Source organism: Mauremys reevesii, linkage group 21 (assembly GCF_016161935.1).
Source record: "Mauremys reevesii isolate NIE-2019 linkage group 21, ASM1616193v1, whole genome shotgun sequence".
NCBI lineage: Eukaryota > Metazoa > Chordata > Testudines > Geoemydidae > Mauremys > Mauremys reevesii.
This window is the reverse complement of record NC_052643.1, coordinates 15,872,575-15,896,179: the sequence shown is the minus strand read 5'-3', so window position 1 is coordinate 15,896,179 and position 23,605 is coordinate 15,872,575. Positions and strand designations below refer to the sequence as shown.

At 43.3% G+C, this 23,605-nt stretch overlaps 1 protein-coding gene across 17 annotated transcripts in view; it reads left to right on the top strand.

Moving 5' to 3' along the window:
• Positions 1-23,605, top strand: part of GABRD (gamma-aminobutyric acid type A receptor subunit delta) — a 68,554-nt gene that overhangs the window by 40,732 nt on the left and 4,217 nt on the right. For 9 of the 17 annotated variants that reach the window (XM_039509152.1, XM_039509156.1, XM_039509157.1 and 6 more), the window contains 6 exons: positions 536-1,790; positions 14,885-14,997; positions 17,215-17,282; positions 18,371-18,591; positions 20,273-20,355; positions 23,276-23,413. In XM_039509152.1, the coding sequence (XP_039365086.1) occupies positions 1,708-1,790; positions 14,885-14,997; positions 17,215-17,282; positions 18,371-18,591; positions 20,273-20,355; positions 23,276-23,413 (706 nt within the window). In that variant the 5' untranslated portion in view covers positions 536-1,707. Of the gene's footprint in view, positions 1-535; positions 1,791-13,744; positions 13,839-14,884; positions 14,998-16,548; positions 16,646-16,711; positions 16,731-17,214; positions 17,283-18,370; positions 18,592-20,272; positions 20,356-23,275; positions 23,414-23,605 lie in introns of those variants that run through there. The other 8 variants (XM_039509161.1, XM_039509158.1, XM_039509162.1 and 5 more) reach the window with 6 other exon arrangements.

Below are 23,605 nucleotides of genomic sequence, written 5' to 3'. Positions count from 1 at the left end.
ATGTTTTGATTTCTCCTCCCCATCATAAACAGCTTTCAAGATCTTTTTAAAAGCAGCCAAAGCAACGCAGTTAAGCATTAGAGTGTAAATTTAGGTGTTTTCTTTCCCAGTATGCATTAGCTGCAGAGAATGACAATCCAAATGGAGGGAGGGAGGTGCGCGGGGGAGGGGGAATAGAAAGAAAATCGAAAGCTACGTTAGTCCTACATACGTCCTCCCTTGCTTATTTTAATATACAATACCCGTCTATACACACACTTCAGACACATATGCGGGTGCATGGATGGATGGGTGGATATTATCCTCAGTCCCTTCAGGGCTATTGTTTTACTTCCCTCTCTTGCTTTCTATATAAAATATTAGTACTGAATGGTACGAGCAAGAATATAGAAAAACCTTCTCCCCAGTACATCCTTCGTCCTTTGGGAAAATATCGGAATAAAGTATCTGGATATTCTGTTCCTTCCTGCCTTCTAGTGCTTACTGATACATGTTCTTTAAAACGTTCCCTCCATAGTGCTGCTTCTTCCGACAGCCAAACCGTCCAGCGGAGGAGAGGTGCGGCGGAGAAAACGCGGACTTTCATACCTGACATCCGAGTTTGCCCTGCGAAGAGAGCCAGTGAGGACCAAACTTCCCAACTGCATCTTGGACAATGTCCCCCCAGCAGACCGCTCTACTGGGTCAACCCCCTTTAACAGCAAAGAGGGGCCCCCGAGAGTTTGCAGGAGCAGGTTTGAACTGTGGCTTTCAGTGACCGTAGAGAGCTCTTGCCATCTGAGAACTCAGCCCTGGGGCAGTCACGGTCCGGAGTCTTGTAAGAGCCGCGTCATGCCTATGAATGTAGTAACCCAACATGTTTCATCTCAGGGAAGCAGCCCCCTAGCCCTGCCAGAGATGAGGAAGAAGTTTGTCTAACGCTGGCTCTGCCGCCCATGCTCTTGCTAGTGCTTTCTGTGTGTGACTTGTTTAAAGCCCCTGCAACTGCCCTGCTCATTTCCCTCCTCCAGTCTCCGTGCTGCAGAGGGCAGGCGCTTGCTGCTGTTGCCTCTGGAGTTGTGCAGGGAGCGGTGCAGAGGTAGGAGGGGGAGGGAACGTGCTGCGCGCACACACACAAACTCTTGCAGTTTACCCACGCTTTCTCCGGCTAAAACGTGCATTAATCTCACTCCGAGCAGCCCCTGGACTGGTTGCTGCTCCAGGGACGTGTCCTCCTGTGTCCTAAGACTGGATTCAATCGTTGTGTTTAGTTTTGGTTTTTACACAGGGGCACTTCTAGGAGCTGATGAGCATTTGTAGTTCGCTTCCTCCTGCGCGTGCTATGATCAAATCTGTAATTTCAGAGGTTATTTTCGGCAACCAGCTTTGCACGGTGGAAGATCTGCTGGGAAGAAGCCTCTGAAAAGCAGCAGCGAGTGGGGATGGCACAAAGGGGCAGCTGTCAAGCCGGGATGCCACTTTTCCTGTCCTTGGTATGAGGCAGGGAACGGGGCGCAGCAGAGGAGACCAGGAGGGCTGACCCTGCTCCCCATCTCGCCCTGCCTGCATGTCTCTCGGCGGCTGTAGAGATTGTGGGGGCTGCTGCTGAGCAACAACACTGCTTCAAACTGAGCCTCAACTTACCACAGCAGGGATGGTAACGCTACAGCAGCCTCCTCGGCGCTTCCAGGACAGCAGGAGAACCAGGGTTTTGCTTGCCACTGTCTAATGCCTGGGACTAAAATGGAATTTCTCACCTGGATTTTACCGCCCTTGGTTCTGCTGTGCACCCAGCAGCACAGGTGTATCAGGTAAGGACGGGGCAGGGGCTCCAGGGTCTTTACTTATGTGTCATTATCCCCCTTTGCCAAGGACGCCCTGAGTTCGTGGGCTGCGGATCTCTGTCTGGCAGGGAAAGTGGGTCTCGATTGGAGAGTTTGTCACAAGGTGCCCTACTTTTATCACTATTGCACCAGCTGAGCAGCAGCGTCCCGGGTTAATCAAGTGGGAAGCCCGTTAACAGGATGTCTGGGGAAGGCTTATCTCTAGGGCACTTGGTCTAAATTGGAGGCAATCTCTAAAGTTAATGGCATTTCACAGGCCCGGGATAGTTCCGTCCCTGTTTAAAAAGCAGCAATCCCTGCAGTTTGGCCATAAAACTCGGCTGCTCACTGGAGATCGCTGGCTGGTGACTAAGAGCCTCCCCAGACGTAACAAAAAACAGACTGCAAAGACTGCATGTACTGTAGTTGTGCCCAAAGCTTTAGCTAAGGGTCTTCACTCCAGGCCTGGGGCTCCAGGCAGCATATGGCCCTGGGAGAGCAGCAGAGGGCTGGCAAAGTGCTCAGAGAGAAGTTTGAAAAACAAAGCAAACCCATTTAAAAAAAGAAGTGTAGGGCTAAATCTGTGCAATTGTTCGTTACGTTCACTCCGAAGGTGTTAGCTAGGCAACCAGCTCGGATCCAATTTGCGATGTTCTTTATATACTCTCCACGGATCTGGAGGCTGAAAGTGGAGAAAGCTTGCCATGGTTATGCAATGAACGCAGAAGGGGGAGGAAAGCTTTAAAATAGAGAGATCTAGTTCAGGACATCTAAAAGCAATGCCCAAGCTTTTCCAGGCAGGGAGCCTTGGGAAGGGATTCCCCTACTCCTCAAAAACAGTGGATATGCCTGTTTGTATTTGGGGGGCTTCAGGATAGTGGGAATAAAGGCCAAGTGGTGATTGTGCACAGAGGAACATAGTTACTGTGGTGTTTGGGATTATTTGCTGAGGTTTTATTATTTTATTGAGAAGCAGGACGATCCAGTGGTTAGAACAGGAGTCAGGCAACTGAGTCTTAGGCAAAGTCCTGCATCTGATTGACTGCATGACCTTGAGCAAGGTACCAAAGGCCAGGTACTGATACATTTACACAAATACCTTACTTCTCAGGCATTCCTGTGACTTAAGAGGGTCACTCAAGGAGTAAGATGCTACTCACTAGGTGAATAAGGGTATCAGAATCTGCCCATAATTTCAGTACCACAGTTTCCCCACCTATACAGTTAGGATAACATTGAGATTTTTGGCTGAAAGGTGCTGTACAAGTGCCAAGTATTATTATTTTAAATAAGCAATTACTCTTCTCTAGCCTGTGACTTCAGGATCTGTTTCAAGGCATAGCAAGAGCCTGGGTGTGTACAATGTATAATCTGTTACATAAATTATTTTATTACTGGTTTAATTGCCTAGTTACTTGGCTTTCTTCCTACAATGACACAATAGTGATTGTTTGTTAGAAATACATCCACTTTGTAACAGAGGAAGGGAACAGCTAGAAAAATACATTTGCTAGCTTTTGAGGTTTAATATTCTGTGTTCAAAAGATGTTAGCGGTTTATCTTATCTAAAATTGCCAATAGCAAAAGACTCTGAGTTCAAAGGACGCTACTGTGTTTAGTACAATGCAGTTTTCTGAAAGATCACTTAGAACAGGGTTCTCATTGCAGATGAAGTGATGAGCTGTATTTGAAAAGAAAAACGGCTTAATGGACACCTGGTGTATCACACCCTAGCCAGACAATAATACAAATAATAATAATCCTGGAAACCAGCCTGCAAATAATTTTACTCATGTTAAATTAAATGGAACTACACAAATGAGTAAAATTACTGATGTGTAAATGTTGGCAGGATTGGGCCCAAAGTTTTTGTAATGAAAATCTGCATTCTTGAGTTTTTGGGTGGGAACCATGAAACCAATGAAAGTTAACATGGCTGGTGAAACTTTGGAGCCGAGCATCAGAAATTGCAAACCAGTTTTCACTTGTTTTTTAAGGCTGGACAAGGAGAAGAATTTCACCGTTGAATGTTAACCAAAATAAAGTTTAATGTATGTAGTCTAAAGTTGTCCTTGGGTTATTGAATCATTATTTACAACCGAGCAGAAACTGGTTTCCATTGAGTTCACATAGGACCTGCTCCAAAGTCCACTAAAATCAATGGATAGGCTTCCATAAACTTCAAGGGGCTTTGGTCAGGCTCTAAGTTCTGAAGACAATTCTTAGTGCTATAGCATCTGTAAGCAGCAAACTTAGACATACCAGACTCTTTACAGGTGATGCGATTCCTTTTCCTTATTTAAAAAACGCAATGACATTCTAACTTATTTTCTGGTTTAAAAATCAATTAAAGCATTTTTAAAAATGCATGTTTAGCATTAATCTTATCCAAACCCCACTATCCAACTGAGCTTCATGGAGAAATGTGTGACGAAGGCTGCACAATCCTCAGGCTGAAGTCCTGTGCAAATGCGCGTAAATTCTGTGTGCGCTAACCAGTGTTGCTGAATTGTCACCTCAGGGTCCTGTTCTAATCTTTTGGACTGATGCATATCCCTTGGCCACTGCAATAACTCATCTTGTAAGGAGAGTATACTTTTCTCCTTCAACCTTCTGTGCCGGAGATGCACAGGTTTGTATGGTAGAAGGTGCTTTAGCCAGGATATATTTTACTAGTAGTTTCATACACTGAGATTAAAATGTAAAATTTTATCAGTGGCTACATTTCCTCTTTATTGATCTAATTTTGATTTTTTAATGTGATGCCTTGATCATAATGACTGCAGGGATGCCAAAGAATACATCTCTCTGGCCACAGATTCCATGGATTGTAGAGCAAGAGGTTATTAAAAATAAAGTGCTGTTTGGAAGATCCTAAACACCACAGTATTAGTTAAGGCTTCCCAAGGACCAGCTTTAAAGTTAAATACCAGAACTATCATCACTTTTTTTGTTTTTTAAGGAAACACCCATAGCCTGCTCATGCTTGGCACTTTCTGAACATTGCCTATCTCAGATAAGATGCTCAAGAGTGGTATAATTTGAGGTCTCCATTACTTGTGCTGTTTGACAGAAATCAATGAGCCAAATTCAGCCTTGAAGTCAGTGAAGTTGCATCAACTTATACCAGGGCTGAGGTTATCCTATCCCACTGTGTTTATTAGTAATATTGGTATTCGTTTGCAGCTTCCTATGTGTTTAGACAGAGCTTGGCGCATTGCAGATGCTCTCTTAATACAAATAAATAATAGTTGAGGTGCATTAAAAGAAAATGTAGTGAGATGTCTTCTCTTGCAGTGGAAGAGATTCATGTACTCTGATGACTATTAATAGGAGTCATGCGGATGTCATGCTCAAAGGTTTAAAAGGCCTCTGACTCTATAACTCTTCAGTGAAATAGTTTTTAATTCTCTAATTAAAAATAGACACACAATCTTGTTTAAAAATAATTCTATTTGTATGTAATTAACTATCCTATTGAATAGTACATCTCTCAACCTTTTACTCCCAGTGATGAGAAGAGAGGCTTGCACATGTGAAATATATGCAAAGAGTAGACTACTTCATGCAGCTTAAAACTCATGGAGAAATGGAAATAAAGACTTTGATGTTCATAAGGTTGCCATGAATTAATCCTAATGCTTTTTCAATTACATTTCAAAATATGGAACATATTTACAGTTAGTTTCACTTAGAGTCAAGAATGGCAGATGGAAAGGATACACGTATTACTCTAGATAATCCTGGGGCCTGATACAGACTAGATCATTCACTGACCTTGCCTGATATTTAAAGGCCTATTTCCAGGAAAAAATGGCAGATAAAATTATATTGAAATGAAACAAATTTACTTCCATACCAGTTCTCTGGACCACACACAGTCAGCTATTTAACAGACTGATTCTTTCAGGTGAAAATATCCATTTCAGGTGCTCAGTTCCCCACAGACAGTGTAGAATGTAGGCTGGTTGGGTGACTTAAAGGAGAAATAGATACAGGGAGCGAGAAATTTTCCCCACCACTTTTTTTAACGAGCATACACGGCCGCTAGTATGGGTTACCGTGACCTTTCTACAAGTTTGATCTAAAGTCAGCACTGCTGATGGCCATTGACTTGCAGAAGGTGCTTGGGCTTTTTGTGTTGGAGAGTGTAACTGAGATTCCTATCTCTCTCTATTCTTGTTCAGCAGCCACTGAACAGTGCATTCATTCCCACATGGCTTAACTGAAATATTTACCAGGTCTTTTGCTCACTGATATCAGGGAATTTTGACTCAATATGTTCAAGGAGTGTCCCAGGAGATAGTAAGAAGCAGGCAATATTGCAGTTGATAAACCATGCTGCATTAGTGAAAATGCATTTATTCTGCAGCTGGTTGGAGAGACACATCATCTGAATTAGGTGTATATGTTACCCACATCCCCACTGTTGGCTTTGTTTATACCCCCAGGAGAGCTGTATTTCTTGGGAATATTTATTTGAAGGGCTTTGTAGTTTTCCCAAGTTTGTATAATAACCATAAACATCAGCTTTCTCTCTGCTTCAAGAGGGCTAAATTGTCTTTCCCTACCAGACAGAAAAACTAGACTTTTTTTTTTCCTAGAAAGAAAAATGAGGCTCTTTTCCATGGTGAACCACCAATTGCATCCATCAAAGCATCATAGAAATGTAGGTCTAGAAGGGACCACAAGAGGTCATCTAGTCCAGCCCACTTCACTAATGCAGGACCAAGTAAACCTAGACTCCCTGACAAGTGTTTAACTAACCTGTTCTTAAAACTCTCCAATGATGGGGATTCCACAACTTCCCTTGGAAACCTATTCCAGAGTTTAACTGCCCTTACAGTTAGAAAGTTTTTCCTAAGGTCTAACTTAAATCTCCTTTGCTGCACATTAAGACTATTATTTCTAGTCCTACCTTCAGTGGACATAGAGAACAATTGATCACCATCCTCTTTATAACAGCCATTAATATATTTGAAAACTGTTATCAGGTTCCCCCTCCTTCTTCTTTTCTCAAAATTAAAACATGTCCAGTTTTTTTTTTAAACTCTTCCTCATAGGTCAGGTTTTCTAAACCTTTTATCATTTTTGTTGCTCTCCTCTGGACTTTTTCTCAACTCAAGTTTGTCCTCAACTTTCTTAGAATCATAGAAGATTAGGGTTGGAAGAGACCTCAGAAGGTCATCTAGTCCAACCCCGTGCTCAAAGCAGGACCAACCCCAACTAAATCATCCCAGCCAGGGCTTTGTCAAGCTGGGCCTTAGAAATCTCTAAGGATGGAGAGTCTACCACCTCCCTAGGTAACCCATTCCAGTGCTTCACCACCCTCCTAGTGAAATAGTTTTTCTAATATCCAACCTAGACCTCCCCCATTGCTCCCTGTTCTGTTATCTGCCACCACTGAGAACAGCCTAGATCCATCCTCTTTGGAACCCCACTTCAGGTAGTTGAAGGCTGATATCAAATCCCCCCTCACTCTTCTCTTCTGCAGACTAAATAAGCCCAGTTCCTTCAGCCTCTCCTCATAAGTCATGTACCCCAGCCCCCTACTCATTTTTGTTGCCCTCTGATGGACTCTCACCAATTTGTCCACATCCCTTCTGTAGTGGGGGGCCCAAAACTGGATGCTATACTCCAGGTGTGGCCTCACTAGTGCCAAATAGAGGGGAATAATCACTTTCCTCGATCTGCTGGCAGTGCTCCTACTAATGCAGCCCAATATGCCATTAGCCTTCTTGGCAACAAGGGCACACTGTTGACTCATATCCAGCTTCTAGTCCACTGTAATCCCCAGGTCCTTTTCTGCAGAACTTCCGCTTAACCAGTCAGTCCCCAGCCTGTAGAAGTGCATGGGATTCTTCCATCCTAAGTGCAGGACTCTGCACTTGTCCTTTTTGAACCTCATCAGATTTCTTTTGGCCCAATCCTCCAATTTGTCTAGGCCACTCTGGACCCTATCCCTACTCTCCAGTGTATCTACCTCCCCACAATGTAGTGTAATCTGCGACTTTGCTGAGGATGCAATCCATCCCATCATCCAGATCATTAATGATGATGTTGAACAAAACCGGCCCCAGGACTGACCACATGTCTTAAAGTGTGTCACCCAAACTGGAAACAGTACTCCAGCTGAGGCCTCATCGTTGCTGAGTAGAGTGGAACAATTACCTCCCATGCTTACATAGGACACTGCTGTTAATACACCCCAGAATTATATTAGCCTTTTTTTCAACTTCTTCACGTTGTTGGTGCATATTCAATTTGTGATCCACTATAACATTTAATTTTTTTCTTCCTAAGCCTAGTACGTCACACTTATTTTTATTATATTTAATCTTATTGATTTCAGACCGGTTCTCAATTTGTGAAAGTCATGTTGAATTCTAATCCTGTCCCGCAAAGTGCTAGCAACACTTTCCACCTTGGCGTCATCCACAAATGTTATAAGCATGCTGTCTCCACATTATTGTACAAGTCATTAATGAAAGTGTTTAATAGTATTGGACCCAAGACTGGCCCCCACAACCCCCATCCCAGAGACCTTTTCCTGTTTTGACAGATAATATTATGAGTACATTTTTTTTCAACCAGTTGTGCACACATTTCATTTAGATCACATTTCCTTCGCTTGGTATTAAAGCAAGGGCAAAACGCCACATTTGTGCTGATGCAAGTCGCTGCCCTGAAAGAGAGAGTGCAGACGAGGGTTAAAAAACCCTCTCCTGAACTGCAGCTTGCAGAAAACTTTCCAGAGAAATGATCCAGGAGCATGTTGCCATCCTGTCAGCATGGCACCACTCTGACTTGGTGCAGGGTAAAGATAAGCTATTTTTTTTATTGCGGGCTGGTGTAAGCCCCTGGAGTTTTAGGAATTAATAGCTTACTTTTATATGGTGCCTTTCATTCCAAAGCACACTGTACAAAAGCTTAGGTCAAGAAATGAAGTTGCTGAATCAGCTGAAGGTGGTTTCATTTATTCCCATCTTTATTACTTGGATTATAAAATGCAAATCCTCTCCAGCTTGCATTTCCATGCTAGTCCTCATGTTTCCAGGTGAAATTCATGAATAACATCTCAGGCCTCAGATAATCCCCATGGCTCATCATGGGTGAATGGACTTCCCTGCTCTTGCACACAGCCTTAGGAAACTGGGCCTGGTGTAGGGAAGGCCACAGGAGTGGGGCTATGGAGGTATCCCACACACCACACTGCTGGCAGGCCATCTCTATCACCCCCTCTCCCTCCCCACGCTCATGGCAGGCTGTAGTGTGGTGCGGAGGGCTTATGTGGGTTCTCCAAACTTGCATGAATGTCACTCCAGATGTGAATTTCACCGTTTTCCATCCAGTCAAATAGTAAAGAGTCCCTAGTATTTTTCATTAGATTAGGTTAAAACAAACAAAAGTTATATGTATAGTACAGCGGTCTGGACTGGATGATGTATCCTCCCAGTCCTATATTTCTATGATTCGATGTACAATACCCTTCTTGGATGTTGGTGGGGAATGGCTATTATGAAGACTTCTGAGGACTAGAAGATTTGGGGCCAAATTTAGCCCTGGAGTGAATGAGTATAATTCCTGTTGACAGGAGTGGAAATTGTGCCTACCAGGGGCGGCTCTAGGCACCAGCAAAACAAGCTGGTGCCTAGGGCGGCAAAATCTAGGGGGCATCCCCTGCGGCCGGGGGGGGGGGCGGCAGGCTGGGCCGGCGGACCTGCCGCAGTCATGCCTGCAGGAGGTCCACCGGAGCCCCGGGACGACCGGACCTGCCGCAGGCATGACTGCGGAGGGGGCGGAGGGGGCGCTCGTCCCGCGGCTCAGCTGGACCTCCCGCAGGCATGACTGCGGCAGCTAAAGTGGAGCCGCTGGACCCGCGAATCGTCCGCAGCCGCGGGAGGTCCAGCCGAGCCACGCGGGACCAGCGGTCCCTCTGCAGTCATGCCCGCGGGAGGTCCGCTGCTCCCGCGGCTCCGGGGCGCCTCCCGCGCATGACTGCTTGGGGCGGCCAAAACCGTAGAGCCGCCCCTGGTGCCTACTTACACCAGGGCTGAATTTAGTTCTTGGCCTACAGCCCTGTTCACTCCAGCACAAAGATTCTGCTGCATTATTCCTAACTCCTATATTCTTTTCCTTGATCCTTTATCTTCCACACCATCCGAATGAAAAATCTAGTGTCGTTTGGACAGTATGATTAGTTATAGAGGTTACCACCATGTAGATTAGGACTAAAATTAAGGTTTTTCATAGAAAAATCTAATATGAATAGACAGTTTTCAATAACCTAATTGTTAATGTTTTAAAATTAAATCAGTTTTTGTTTGTTTGGGTTTACATATTCTCTGCCAGTGTTGGTAATCCAAGCAGCCAACACTGTGCTAGTGCCTGAGAAATAGAAAGTGACTAGAAAATAACTGAAATTGACAAGTCTCATTTTCCTTGCCCAGTCAAATGAAATTAATAAAAGGAAACAAGTTATGTAAAAGCAAATTGGCTCTTAACAGTTCTCTCAGTTGTAATTCTTTGATATCCGATCTGGTGTAAGTGGACATAGCTCCATTGACTTCAGTGCTACACCCATTAGTTACATTAACCTATACCAGGTGAGGATCTGACCCTCAGGCTTTATTAATAATAGGACCAAGATTCCTTTTTAATTTTGTGGTATATTGTGCTGTGGATTTTTAAGTAAAATTCTCCATGTATTGCAATCTGCTTAAAATGCATGGCATATGTGGCCCATCATTTTTAACCTGAGATTGTCCTTTTAGCTCTCTTAGTTCTTGTTAATGCCACTACCATAGAACATTGACACAGGATAATACCCTCCCACTCTGTGGCATGCTGTAAATGCTGAGGCTTTTATGGAAAATAAATGTCAAGGGAAAATGAGGTGATTTTATTTGTCAAAAGAGATGATGCTCCTGACAGTTCTTTTACAATGACTTTATTTCTGTTATAGCAAATGACTGATGATGAGTCAGTCATCTGGGGCTAAGTTCTCCAGGCAGCCACGTAACACATTTTGGTGTGAAAATGGAGTTGCAAAATTTGTTTTCTTAAATGTTTCAGATTCATTACACAATAGTAGACATAGGACTTTGGATTTTTATAACATCTTGCAGCTAATGATCGCAAAGCGTTGTACACCCAAAAACCTGCAGGGTAGATTCTCACTTCCTTATGGATCAGGCCCCAAAGACAAGCACATGAGATAATCAAGGGATGCATGCAGGAATCTCTTCACCCTCCACCAGAGTGCAGCCACCTCTAAAGCTAACCCTGACATTTTGTTTAAAAACACAAGACAAATCTATCCCTAAAAAAGTGCATGGGATCTTTAATGACCTGGATTCCATGTCTGTGTCTCAGGCCAAGACTTACAAATTACCAAAAAGGGGAAAGAAAACAAAAGTGAAACATTTAGAAACAACATATTTGAAAACTATTCCCTTCTTCGCTAATCTGCCAAGACCATACTTCTGGATGTCATATGTCCCCTATACTAACTGATAGCATCAGTGATACTCAAAACAGGTCAGGGAATGCAAAAGAAAATAAATAAAAATATCACTGAGCTGCAATATCCAGCCTCGGCTGCAGCAGGAGAAATGCAGAACCTTGACTTTGGGTCTTAGCAGGTAAGTGAGTGAAAGGGTAACTTCACTTAAGTAAATATTGGCATTTCAATACCAAGGCAATAGGCACCTAAGAAATATCAAAGATAATAGATAGAGATAAATGAGCTGGCTGCACAGGTGACAAGACCCAGCAAATAGAAAAAAATATAGTTGGAATAAATCATCATAGCCTCCGTTGAAGTCAGGCTATGCCAATTTATCCCAACTGAGGATCTGGGCCAGCGAGTCCTCTGAGATACTTAGATAGGTGCTACAAAGAATCCTGTGGCACCTTATAGACTAACAGATGTTTTGCAGCATGAGCTTTCGTGGGTGAATACCCACTTCTTCGGATGCAAGCAGTGCTGATAGGTGCTGTAGCTAGCTAGCTAGGTGAGTCTGTGTGTCAAGAGAATATTATAAATACATTTAAACACGCATCCCTAACCTTATGAGGTAATGAAATTATGAGCTAATGAAATTTCATTGTTGGGCAATAACTGTCCCCATGCGTCTTCAAGGTCACTTTACACCTTGACAGCTATATTAACTCAGGACGGCAATGTCTCTGTTACTCAGAGCTTATATTCACACGCTGTTATCCCAAAGCTTCTTTACATTATTAACTCCATTCACATGTGGCAAGAACATCATCTCTGGGATAATCAAATATTCCCTGTTCAGCCCATGGTGAGAGGAAACATTGTTCTGGTGGCTGATTCTTGCAGTAAGTGTAAATATTGAGCTGAATACACCCTTAAGTCACACAGTTTGGAGAAAAAACCCTTGTGCCTATGTGGGTCAATGTCACCCAGACATTCCAAGAAAGTTATATAAGTCCCAAGACAAGAGCTGTTTATGGTATATTAATCTGCAGCCTTTCATCAATATTTTAAAAGGTTTCTCTTCTGCTATCAGCAATATTTTTTTAAGCTCCATGCTTATTGCAGAGCTGAGTGGAAGCAGCTGCACCAATGCTTCAGCAGCTCTGATGTGGTGCTTGCATCCAGTTACATGTGTCCCTGAGAGACTTGAGAGTTATCCACACACCCTGGTAGATAGGATCTCTTTGCTAATTTATAGTCCAACAAATACTTCCCATTTCAACAAGCAGGTTTTCATACTAATTTTCTGATAGCAGCAGGAGAGGCTCAAGAGATTATGCTGTCAGCTGAGTGCGTGTGTAGTTTTACAGGCAACTCCTATTAACTTAAAGCTGACCTGGGAACTCCCAGTGACTGGCACTGAAAATGGAGTTCTAGAGATCAAATTCTGATTCTGTTTATCTGGAGAAATCTGAAACTTCCATTCAAAGAGTGTTTTCGAAATAGTCCTTTCAGGACTTTGCTTTTTGCTGCCTGTCTGCTTTTCTCAACTTGTTCACCCTTTTGACCAGAGCTTTGCAAAATATGTCCATTTCAGGTCACATAAGTTCGCATCCCCTCAAGTGTGCTTTTCTTTTTGTGTTTGCATGGGCCTATTGTGCTTTTCACAAGAGCAGGGATGATAAAACTAGTCTCCTGGCTCTATTCCAGCTGAATTACGTTCTTCTTCCCTGAGTTCCCCTGCTGTTACAACTGGGTATGTTCTTCACCTCCTGACTGTTGTGTAGTGTTGCTTTGAGCTGTTAGTTGCTATGCTCCATTATTGAGGTAGCTTCATTTCACTGGTAAATGAAGCAATTCCTGAATGCACTAGGTGAAGTGCTTTGTAGTTTTCTGGGACTCCTCCACCTCTTCCCTTCCATGAGGCTTAGCAAGTGAGCCCTTACCATATTGTCACTTATTTTCTTTCCTTGACACAAAATGACTGTCCTATTATTGCTACCTCTCTGGGCAGAGTTAAGGGGAAGAGGACCTTTGGAATTTTCCACGTCCTTTACTCTTTTTGGGACTCCTAATCCTTTATCCTGCCTGTTCCAGCTCACACTGAGCCACTCAGAAACTCCATTCTCTTTCACATCCAGGTGGATCTGGATCTTTGAGGGAGAGGCCTGGAATTAAGTCACTAATGTCTGCAGGTGAAGTTTAACTCTTTTCATCTCACCAGTAGGGAATAGTTTTCTCACCCCCAACCCCCGAAGAGTAAAAATTGATGAAGGCAAAATTGGCCCCTGATGGTGTCACATGTTATGACTGATTTGTCTCAGGTTCATTCAACTCACAGGAATTCTCTATGGTCTCCGCAAGATGTTCTTTGGTGTATAGTACCTTGGCCACTAGAACTGGGGCAGAAGTAGTTTCTGAGCTCACTTAAGCAGCAGTTTGGTGGATGAAGGAGAAAGCCTTGCAGAACCTGTGAAGTGGGACTGTAGAGACCAGAGTGATGGCCATTATATGAGGGATGGATAGATCAGTAGCTGCTTTTTTAATGATTTGTAAAATTTTTGCATTTTGATACTTTCTAGCCTGAGGTTTGTTAGTACTGGGGTCAGGTTGGCTTTGGGAAACAAAGATCTTTTAAAAATTGGATTAGGTAACCGGAGTTAGCAAATATGAAGCACCTAGGATAGACACAGTTTAACACCTTTAAAATTGTGTTAACACATTGTGGTGTTAATCCAGAGGTCCCGATTTCCTGACCCAGCAAGAACACCTAGATGGTGCTTAGCAGTGGTAGATAGATGGTGCCTAGGCCATCAATAAGCTAAGGCCTTTGAGTATGTTGGTACTTCTGTGCTCTTGCTTTTTCCACATAATCTCTGTTATTCATATGATAATTATAGTATATTTGGTTTAATTTGAGCACTTAAAGATTCCTGTTAAATCAGTATGTTGCTTTATTATGCTGTCAGTTGAGTACACAGTGAAGCTGGCTTATGGCAAAGTCATGTTTGTCACACAACATCTTCACTACAACTGGAATTACACCTTGTATATCAAGATGCAGTGAAGCAATTCAGGATTTATGGTCTTTCTTCATAAACCAAATCTTTCTATCTCCACATCCCTCAATAAGCAGGTTCCACAGGATTCATTAATAACAGAATTGTATCCCATTTCTTTTTCATATTGGAGGAAAAAAGGAAGTTGAATTAAAAACAAGATCCTAGTTTGGTTCCAGTGACTAACTTTCTCAATTATTTTTTTCACAACAAGGAAAATAAATCAAGTCATTTTAAACCTTGGGTTTATTTATTTATTTAGGAGGAAAAATAAACAAACGAAAAGCTTTTTGTTCTTGACCGTATGTCCCCAAGGTAGTCTGTAGCCTTGTCTACACTCTTTTTAGTCTAAACATCATTTGTCCCTCACCCCCACAAATAAATGAAACAATCCTCCTATCAACTCTCGGTACTGCTCCAATCATGCTGAGCTGCCTACCTTTTATCAGAGCTCTAGTAATGTGGCAGAAAAAAATAGAGGACTTACATGTACATTTTATTTTTTTTTCTACACATGATGAGGTTTTAAAAGCTTGCTTGGACACTTCTGGTTTTGTTTGTTTGTTTTTATCCAGAGCAATGAATGACATTGGAGATTACACAGGCTCCAACATAGAAATATCCTGGTTACCTAATCTGGATGATTTAATGAAAGGATATGCACGGAATTTCAGGCCTGGAATTGGAGGTAAGAGTCTGATTTATGTCTCTTCTGATTTCTAATGTGTTCCTTGTATAATCTAATGGCTGAAATGGATGTGAATGTCTGCCCTTTGCTGGATAAAATTAAGTGTTTGTGAATGCCTTGCTCTTAGATATAGTGATAATAACAGTAAGAATGGTTTTTTATTGTTGTTTTTTTGTTTGTTTGTTTATTTTTTATGTCAGCCTTTGCAAAAAGTCCCAGGGCACCTCACAATCTAGCCCAATTAAAAGCTGCATCAAACCAGTTATCTTTTCAATTTTGAGTTCAAATTTGAGTTTGCTGTGCCAGAGTTTCTCAGTGATCACGCTCCTCCCCCTCACTATGAACAACCCTCTTGTTTTGCGGCTTTGGTATAAAAACAAAACTCAGAGCAGGTTTGTCAAGAGGTTTCCAAACCTTTCAGGTACACCTGGGCCAGTCTATAGGATTGTGTCAAAACCATGCTGACTGTGCCGTTTCACCTGGTTCCAAAGCAAAAGTAAGGGAAACTTGATTTCCACTGAGTTTTGCTTTGAGATTTTGCATTTATCTGAATTGGAAGCTCAAAGCAAAACTCAATGAATGTGAATGCATTGTGGGCTAAAGGCAAAAATGTTCTCCTGAGTCCTTGCACGATGATTCTGTCAAGTTTCACACGTTATTAAAAATGAGAGAGGCCTAACCCATAAAGTTTGGAGCCACACCTAGTCCCAGGTCATTGACAATTTCAGTGGCGTTTGGATCTGGGGTGTTGTTCAGGTCCTTTAAAGTTGAAGTCAAAGGGCCTAATTCCTCTCCATTCATCAGTGGGAATCTTTTCATTGACTTCAATGAGTGTTGGATCAGGCCTAAACAGGCTCATTTTTTCTCACGTGAAAGAGCAAATGAGTCCATGAGTTGGGGCAAAAACATACCAAGATGTCAGGTTCCCTGGTTACAATATAAAGCATAGCAGTGCTCTGAATTTAAGGTAATCCAGTGAGTCTGCAGACATCGACCTTAAACAATCTACTAAATAAAAGGAAAATAACTCTGTGCTTTTTGGGCCCAGTGTTACTGAAATGCTTTATAAGGAAGTAAAATCAGTTGCTCAGATTTTCAAAAGCAACTAGTGATTTTTGGGTGCACAACTTGGGATGTCTTGAAGGGGCCTGATTTTCAGGAGGTGGGCGCTCAGCAGTGTGTGAAAGTCAGGGCCCTTTAAGGTGTCTCAGTTTGGGCCCCTCAAAATGGAAACCTCCCAAATCACTAGTCAATTTTGAAAATCTTGGCCAATTTGACAAGGCTGTGACTGGCCTGCAAAGAGACTGTAAGATTGTAAACATAGTAACTTGGCAACTACTATAGACTGTCCTGTAGCTCAAGGGGCATTATGTTTTCCCTTTTGAGCATGTGTGCAGTTCAGCTGATGCCCATGTGGCCTGCGTATGTATGTGGACCTGGATCTTTATAGAGTTGCAGCAACAATACAACATATGTAGGGTGTTTAGATAGCATTGGGCAACCCCCCTTTCCAGCATTCTTTCCAAATGATCACTCTATCCCAATCCACAGAACAATGAACATGGCAAAGCATGCATGTGAATAGAAGCAAAACTTCCATCTTGCCAGGGCAGAAGAATTCTACTAAGAAATCTGGATACGCCAGCAAGTCAGTCAGTTTATAATCAGCTTTAATTGGCACTCTCATAAGCCATAATGTTATTTTTCACCTGAAGCAGCTTCTTTCTAAAGGGGTAAAGTTTTCTTATCTTTGAAAATGTCAAAGAAATTACTTCCACTGATCCTTAAAGCTGAAGGCTTTAAGGCATACAAGCAGTTCCTATTTTCTCCTGAGTTCTTACACCACTCCTATCAGCATGGTATCTGAACTGACTTTTGGAAAGTCATTTTGTGGTCCATATCAAGTGGTGATCATTTCTGTACTTGGATACTCAAAGTAGGTGTAATGATTTCAAGGGGTTGCCACCAACTGTCAGAGATCATGATCAACCTCCCTTTCTTTATGGCTAGATGGGAGGGTTTCTATGGAAACTTGGCATCACAATAAGAGGTTGGAAACCCATTGTTCTAAGACATTTTATTTCAGGAAACTGTGAGTAGGGGAAAGGATATTTAGAGATTCACTTTTGTGAACTGACTCCATATGAAAAGATTGACAAAGCTAGAGCATATATAGTCATACCATATCCTCCCCAATTTAACATGTCTCTTTCTCAGGCCCTCCTGTTAATGTTGCCCTAGCGATTGAAGTAACTAGCATTGACCACATCTCAGAAGTTAACATGGTAAGTTGCCATTTAAACTTGTTAAGACTGGAAAGCTGGGAATGCTTATACTGTGGTGATGAGAAGTATAGAAAACCAATTAGGCATATATGATTGTTCTGCATAGAACGATCACTAGCTGAAATGAATTGGCAAGGAGAGAAAAAAATGTCCTACATTTTTAAAGTGAAAAATTGATACAGGAAAATCCTATCAAGAGCAGACTTACAGCTACATGCTAGCCCATAGGCCAGATCCTCAGCGGCTGTACATTAGCATTGCATATCTTCACTGGAGCGACACTGATTTGCACCAGTGAGAGATCTGGCTATGTATGTCCCATTTAAACTGGCTTAGTGGAGAGGGCAGGGTTGGAGTCTGAAGTATGTTGCCCTTATTGTTAGGAAAACTATTTTTAAGAATTAAATCCAATTTCTACTCCAATTCCACTTCCTCCTGGACACTTCTGGAAAGAGGTCTACGGAGCTCAGCCTTTTTTGCCCCTCTGCAAAGCCACTGAGTTGTGGGATGCTCCCTTAACCATCGCAGCCATACCCACACCCCTGAACAAAACAACAGGCTAGATTCTAGAGCATGTCACGACACCACCTATCTAAGAACTGCAAAGATCAACTGCATTTTTGTAGCCTATTAAACCTGAAAGATTTATTTTTAAAGCTATAGCTGTGACTTATCACTGACCCCTTCTCTCTATTGCATTCACTTTGGGCTTTTATTTTTTTAACCTGACTGAAAAAAACCACTGGTCCTACTTAGGAAAGGTGCTCAGGAGGGATATTAACCTGATTCTTCCCATCAGTCTCAGACAGACATGCAGCTCTTGCTACACAGTATACCTGACAATGCCATTGAATCAGAGCAGTTAAACACATGCTTGGGTATCTTGGGGTTATCCATGGGTAGAAACAGACAAGAGACATTAAAATGTCCAGGCAGTTTTATTCTGATAGAGTACAAAAATATTCCAGTGCACAGGAAACAGCTATTAGATGTTCCAGACTAATACAATGAAATTTGACCAGGCCCCAAGATATCATCATTGTGTTTGTTTCACATGGTTTGTTAACTGTTGGTTTTTCTTGTGCTAGGAATACACCATGACAGTATTTTTGCATCAGAGCTGGCGAGACGACCGGCTGTCTTACAACCACACCAACGAAACTCTGGGCTTGGACAGTCGGTTTGTGGACAAGCTCTGGATACCAGATACATTCATAGTAAATGCCAAGTCTGCCTGGTTCCATGATGTGACTGTAGAAAACAAACTTATCAGGCTACAGCCTAATGGAGTCATTTTGTATAGCATCAGGTAAAGAGAGAGAGAGTTTCTCTCGTGTTAGCTTTTTGAATAGACTCTAAAAAATAATCACCCCTTTCCCTAGATTATTTTTTAATACAACCATTCATTTTAAAAAACTAAAAAAAACACATTAGCCTGATGCATTTCTGTTGATGACCCCTCATCTCTCTGTCGGGTCTACACGGGAAAGGCACCTGTGGAAACAGTAACAAGTTTCCTGTCATGTAATCATTAATCACAAGTACATCATTAACAGAGCATGATCTTGCTATAATTGGGGTTGTTCTACAGCCATCAGCCCAAGAGGCAGTGTGAACAGAGCAAAGAGTTCCTGGGTTCTGTTGTTGACTCTGCCACTGATTCTCTATGTGACCTTGGCCAAGTCATCTAGAATCTCTCAGCTTTAAACTTCCCCATCTGTGCAATGGCAATAACAACATTTCCCACCTCACAGGAGTATTCTGAGAAAAAGTTAATCTGTGCACAATGCTTTGGAGCTGTAGGGTCAAATTCATTCCTGGAGTAACTTTATTGACATTACACCAGAATGGATTTGGCTCACAAAACTCTATAATAGTGCTTATTTATTTATTTAGTAGTATCTGGTCTTGAACAAGTCATTTAACCATTCACTAGCTGTTTCCTGTACCTCAGGGGGGTGCTGTGAGGACTGGTTAGGATAATAGCCTAAAGGGCTTTGAAAGTATTACTGTTTTTTGATGTGGGCATGGCAGCAAAATGAGGACAGAGACATGCATGGAAGTAAGCAGCAGGCCACAACTTTTATTAAACTTGAACACAGGGAAGAGGCACTATCTGCCCATCAGCCATACTCTCCTGTATCAGACATTTAATTTGTTCCAGTGTGGGGTTAACAGGGTTCTTTGCCATATAACTCCTCAGCCTACCCCTAGGACACAGCTTTCTCTGAGTCTTAGCATCCTAGATCCTGCCGTGAGCAGGACAGAAGGTGCAGCAGTGTGGGGACCTTGGCCTGTGAAGGTCACAAGGTCTAATCCTGTCACATGAGCCCAAGGCCCATCACCAAAATCCCAGGTCTTTTGCCCCTGGGAACCATTCATTTTATTCTCTTAACCACACTGGAAACCAGCTGTAAGTTGCGACAAACAACTTCACCCCAGTACCTCAGTTAGGTGCCATGCGTGTTGCAACTCAAACCACTGTGGCTTGCAGATGCTGCAAAAAACTCCCTCCCTGGTTCTCCGCCAACTGGCACATGGAAGGAATTCCTTCCTGACCCCTAAGCAGGTGATTGGCTAGACCTGCAGTATCCGTCAGGCCGGGTTCCCATTCCTAACTCAGATGGGTAGGGTGGGCTGCTGGAATGGAGCTAAAAAGGCTCCACACGGCCCCTGCAGCGAGTTAAATCCTGGGAGCTGGCAAATGCTGGCCAATCAGCTGGCTAGTGGATGCCAGAGACTCCTGGGGGAAGGAGCTACCTATTGTCCCTTGGTGAGTGTCTCCCTCCCTTGCTGCTCGGACTGACCCACTGTTGCTGCCAGCCCCATCAAATTCCCCCACCTGTAGATGCGGGTGAGTGGCATTTTAACAATAGAGGTTTCCTACCCAGTCTTTGGATTATGGGGAAAATTACATGCCAAACTATGAAAGCCTACGGCCCTCTCTGAATATAACTAACTGGTACTTTGATTTTCTTTGCATGAGGCAGGGTTACCTCAACTGTGGCCTGTGACATGGACCTTACCAAGTATCCCATGGATGAACAAGAGTGCATGCTGGATTTGGAGAGCTGTGAGTACGAAAGTCTGAGCACAGTAGTGCCTATAATGTATGTTCTGTTGAAAGCCTGCAGAGATAATCCTTAGCTTTGGATCTGTGAGTTAACTTAAATCAATCAAATACAAGGACTGTTTTGGGTTTAGTAAATATAAGGCCCAACCCCAATTCCCTTGATTCCAAGTTTGGGCGTCAGGTTATAGAGCCTTACAGCACTAGTTCAAAACTGCCACAGTCAGGGTTGCCAGGTGTCTGGTTTTCGACTGGAACACCTGGTCAAAAAAGGACCCTGGCGGCTCTGATCAGCACTGCTGACCAGGCAGTTAAAAGTCCAGTTGGTGGCACAGCAGGGCTAAGGCAGGCTCCCTGCCTGCCTTGTCTCCGTGCAGCTCCCGGAAGCAGTGGCATGTCCCCTCTCCGTTTCCTACGCTTAGGGGCATCAAGCGGGTTCCGCATGCTGCCCCGACCGCACGTGCCAGCTCTGCAGCTCCTATTGGCTGGGAACCATGACCAATGGGAGCTGCGGGGGTGGTGCCTGTGAACGGGGCAGTGTGCAGAACCATCTGGCCGCGCATCAGTGTAGGAGCCGGAGGGAGGACATGCTGCTGCTTCCAGGAGCTGCTTGAGGAAAACACCACGTGGAGCCTGCACCCCTGACACACACACCCACACCCATGCCCATGCCCCATCCCCAGCCCTGATCTTTCCATTTACTTCAGGGGGCTTTGGATCAGGCCCTGAGATACAAAGTAGAGCATACAGAGAGACTGAGCCCCAGGGCAAATTTCTCAGTGGTTTTTTTTCTCTAAGAGAAATCAAAAGGGGCAGAATTCCAGGTGTGTGGGGACTGCTATTGTGACTAGCCCCTGTAAAGATCTCTGTCATTCCTTGGCAACACCTCACCCCTACACAGGAGTCAGTCAGAATCTGGGCCATAGACTGGTGACATTCTATTTAGTGCTTACGTGGGAAACCTGTATAAATTGTGTCTATATTCTACTCAGGAGCCATTCTCCTCTTAATCAGTGTTAAGCATTAATGCTTTGGGGACAAATTCACTCCTGATGTAAGCAGGCACTACTCATTGACAGCAGCGAATTTGGCTTTTTGTGGCTACTTCAATGGGAGAGTAGAGTCCTGATGTTTCCAGAGATTTAGGACTAGCAGAGTACCTGAGCAGGGGCAAACACATTGCCACATTAGGGTGAGTGTCAGTCGCTCTCTTTCTTTTATAGCATTGATTCTGTTTTCTAGGCAATTAGCCACAATACATTTTCATCCTGTCAAAAATAGCAATCTGCAGTTTTACTTATGTAATAAGCAAATGCAGAGGCAGCAGACAATGAACTAGCAATCAATTAACTCTCCCGGCAAGTTTTGCAGGGATTTTTTTTTAAATTTAATTTGAGGATTTTTATTTCAGTGCAATAAACATAAGTAGAAATAAAGCCTCTTTAAACAAACATATTAAAGCAAAACCAGAGGAAACTTTCCTCCTGTTGTTTCCACATGCAGGGTTTCTGCTAGGCAACTCCTAACCCAGACCAAGGTGACTGTGTATTCCCACCTTCCTGCAGCATTGGTATGGTCCATTCTTAGTGCTGTTACAAGATACCTTGCTCTATTTCTATCTAGACAGCCATTTCTCACTAGTAAGGGGATGCTGACAGGTTACATGTTAGGGAACAGATTACCTGCTGTGTGTAACTTCTTCAGGGCACAGTAGGGGGGTAATGAGATGCCAGGTGGCTGAGTATAACTCTGATTCCCTGCCTCACCTTCGCCTAAAAGGTACAAGCAGGGGCATCTCTAGCTTTTTTGCCGCCCCAAGCATGGCAGGCAGGCTGCCTTTGGCGGTGTGCCTGCGGGAAGTCCGCCAGTCCCGTCACCGAATTGCTGCTGAATCTGCGGGACCGGCAGACCTCCCGCAGGAACACCACCAAAGGCAGCCTGACTGCCGCCCTTGCAGGGACCCGTAGGGTGCCCCCCCGCGGCTTGCCACCCCAGGCACGTGCTTGGAGCGCTGTTGCCTGGAGCCGCCGCTGGGTACAAGTTAGAGTAGCCTCCATGGATCACCTGACGGCTGGGGATAGCTGTAGTGTATCACTCTCCAGTCACTCTCTCTTCTTGCCTGGCTTTACCTCTGATATGTCCTCTGCACCAGGGTCTTCAGAAAGGGTGATGCAGGGGCTAGCTTCATTGGCTCTATGCCTGCCCATGACATTGGGATAATCCCCAGTGTTGGGGTTCTGACCAGTCTTTGCTCCATCCACTTTGCTTGACTGGCACAAAAGTATTGGAAGTGGCACAGAATCTACTCCTATAGATGTAAAAAAAAACATTGTTTTTACCTGTGTTATGAGTGAACACCTTAGATGATTCAAACTGAAGGAATCATTAACAGTCTAATTTACTTTTCACTAATCCTGCTGCTTGGTTACTGTTTTGCAGTTCTGTCAGTTTGGATAATGAAAATATACTACTTTGGTCAGCTTTAATTTGTGGTCAGATTCTCATGCCTTAGCATAATATTGCTGTGTTTGGATTGCAAACACCGCAAAGGAAATATTCTTTTATTAGTTTGTTTTCCAACTGTTTCCATTGGAATGTAAACAAAAAACACCATGACCATTTTCTGTTGCTCTTAGGTTTTTTTAAAAGCTTATTTTTAAGTTGTGTTCTCCACTTCAAAGCTCTTCTAAAATTCTGAACAGTGTGAGCTAGCCTGGATTCTCCCCTTTGAGGGAGCACTATTCTGGCTGGGTCACTGGCAACCTCACTGTTGATAGGACATTGAGTTATCCAGATTGAAACACAACATGTTTGCTGTAGGACTGATAATGAGCAGCATGGCAGAGTCGTCTGAGTTTCACTTTCAGCCCATCAATGTTTATTTTTCCCCAAATCTTTGCATTTATTCAGCTTCTTTTGGCAGATGGCTACGCTTCAGAGGATATCGTGTACCACTGGTCAGAAAACCAGGAGGAGATCCATGGGCTGGATAAACTGCAGCTTGCCCAGTTCACAATCACTAATTACCGTTTCACAAGAGAAATGATGAACTTCAAATCTGGTAACAGATTCTGTGTCTTCGGTGCAGGCATTCTCCACTATCTGTAACAGACAATCCCCTCTCTTAAGTAACCAATTTAATGTGTCCATCTGGTTTCCAGTACATTTTTATTTAGCCTGTACCTAAAGAGACATACATTTTTTGCTGGTCCCTTGGGCAGTCATTGCAGTATATTGTGACAAATCCATAGCC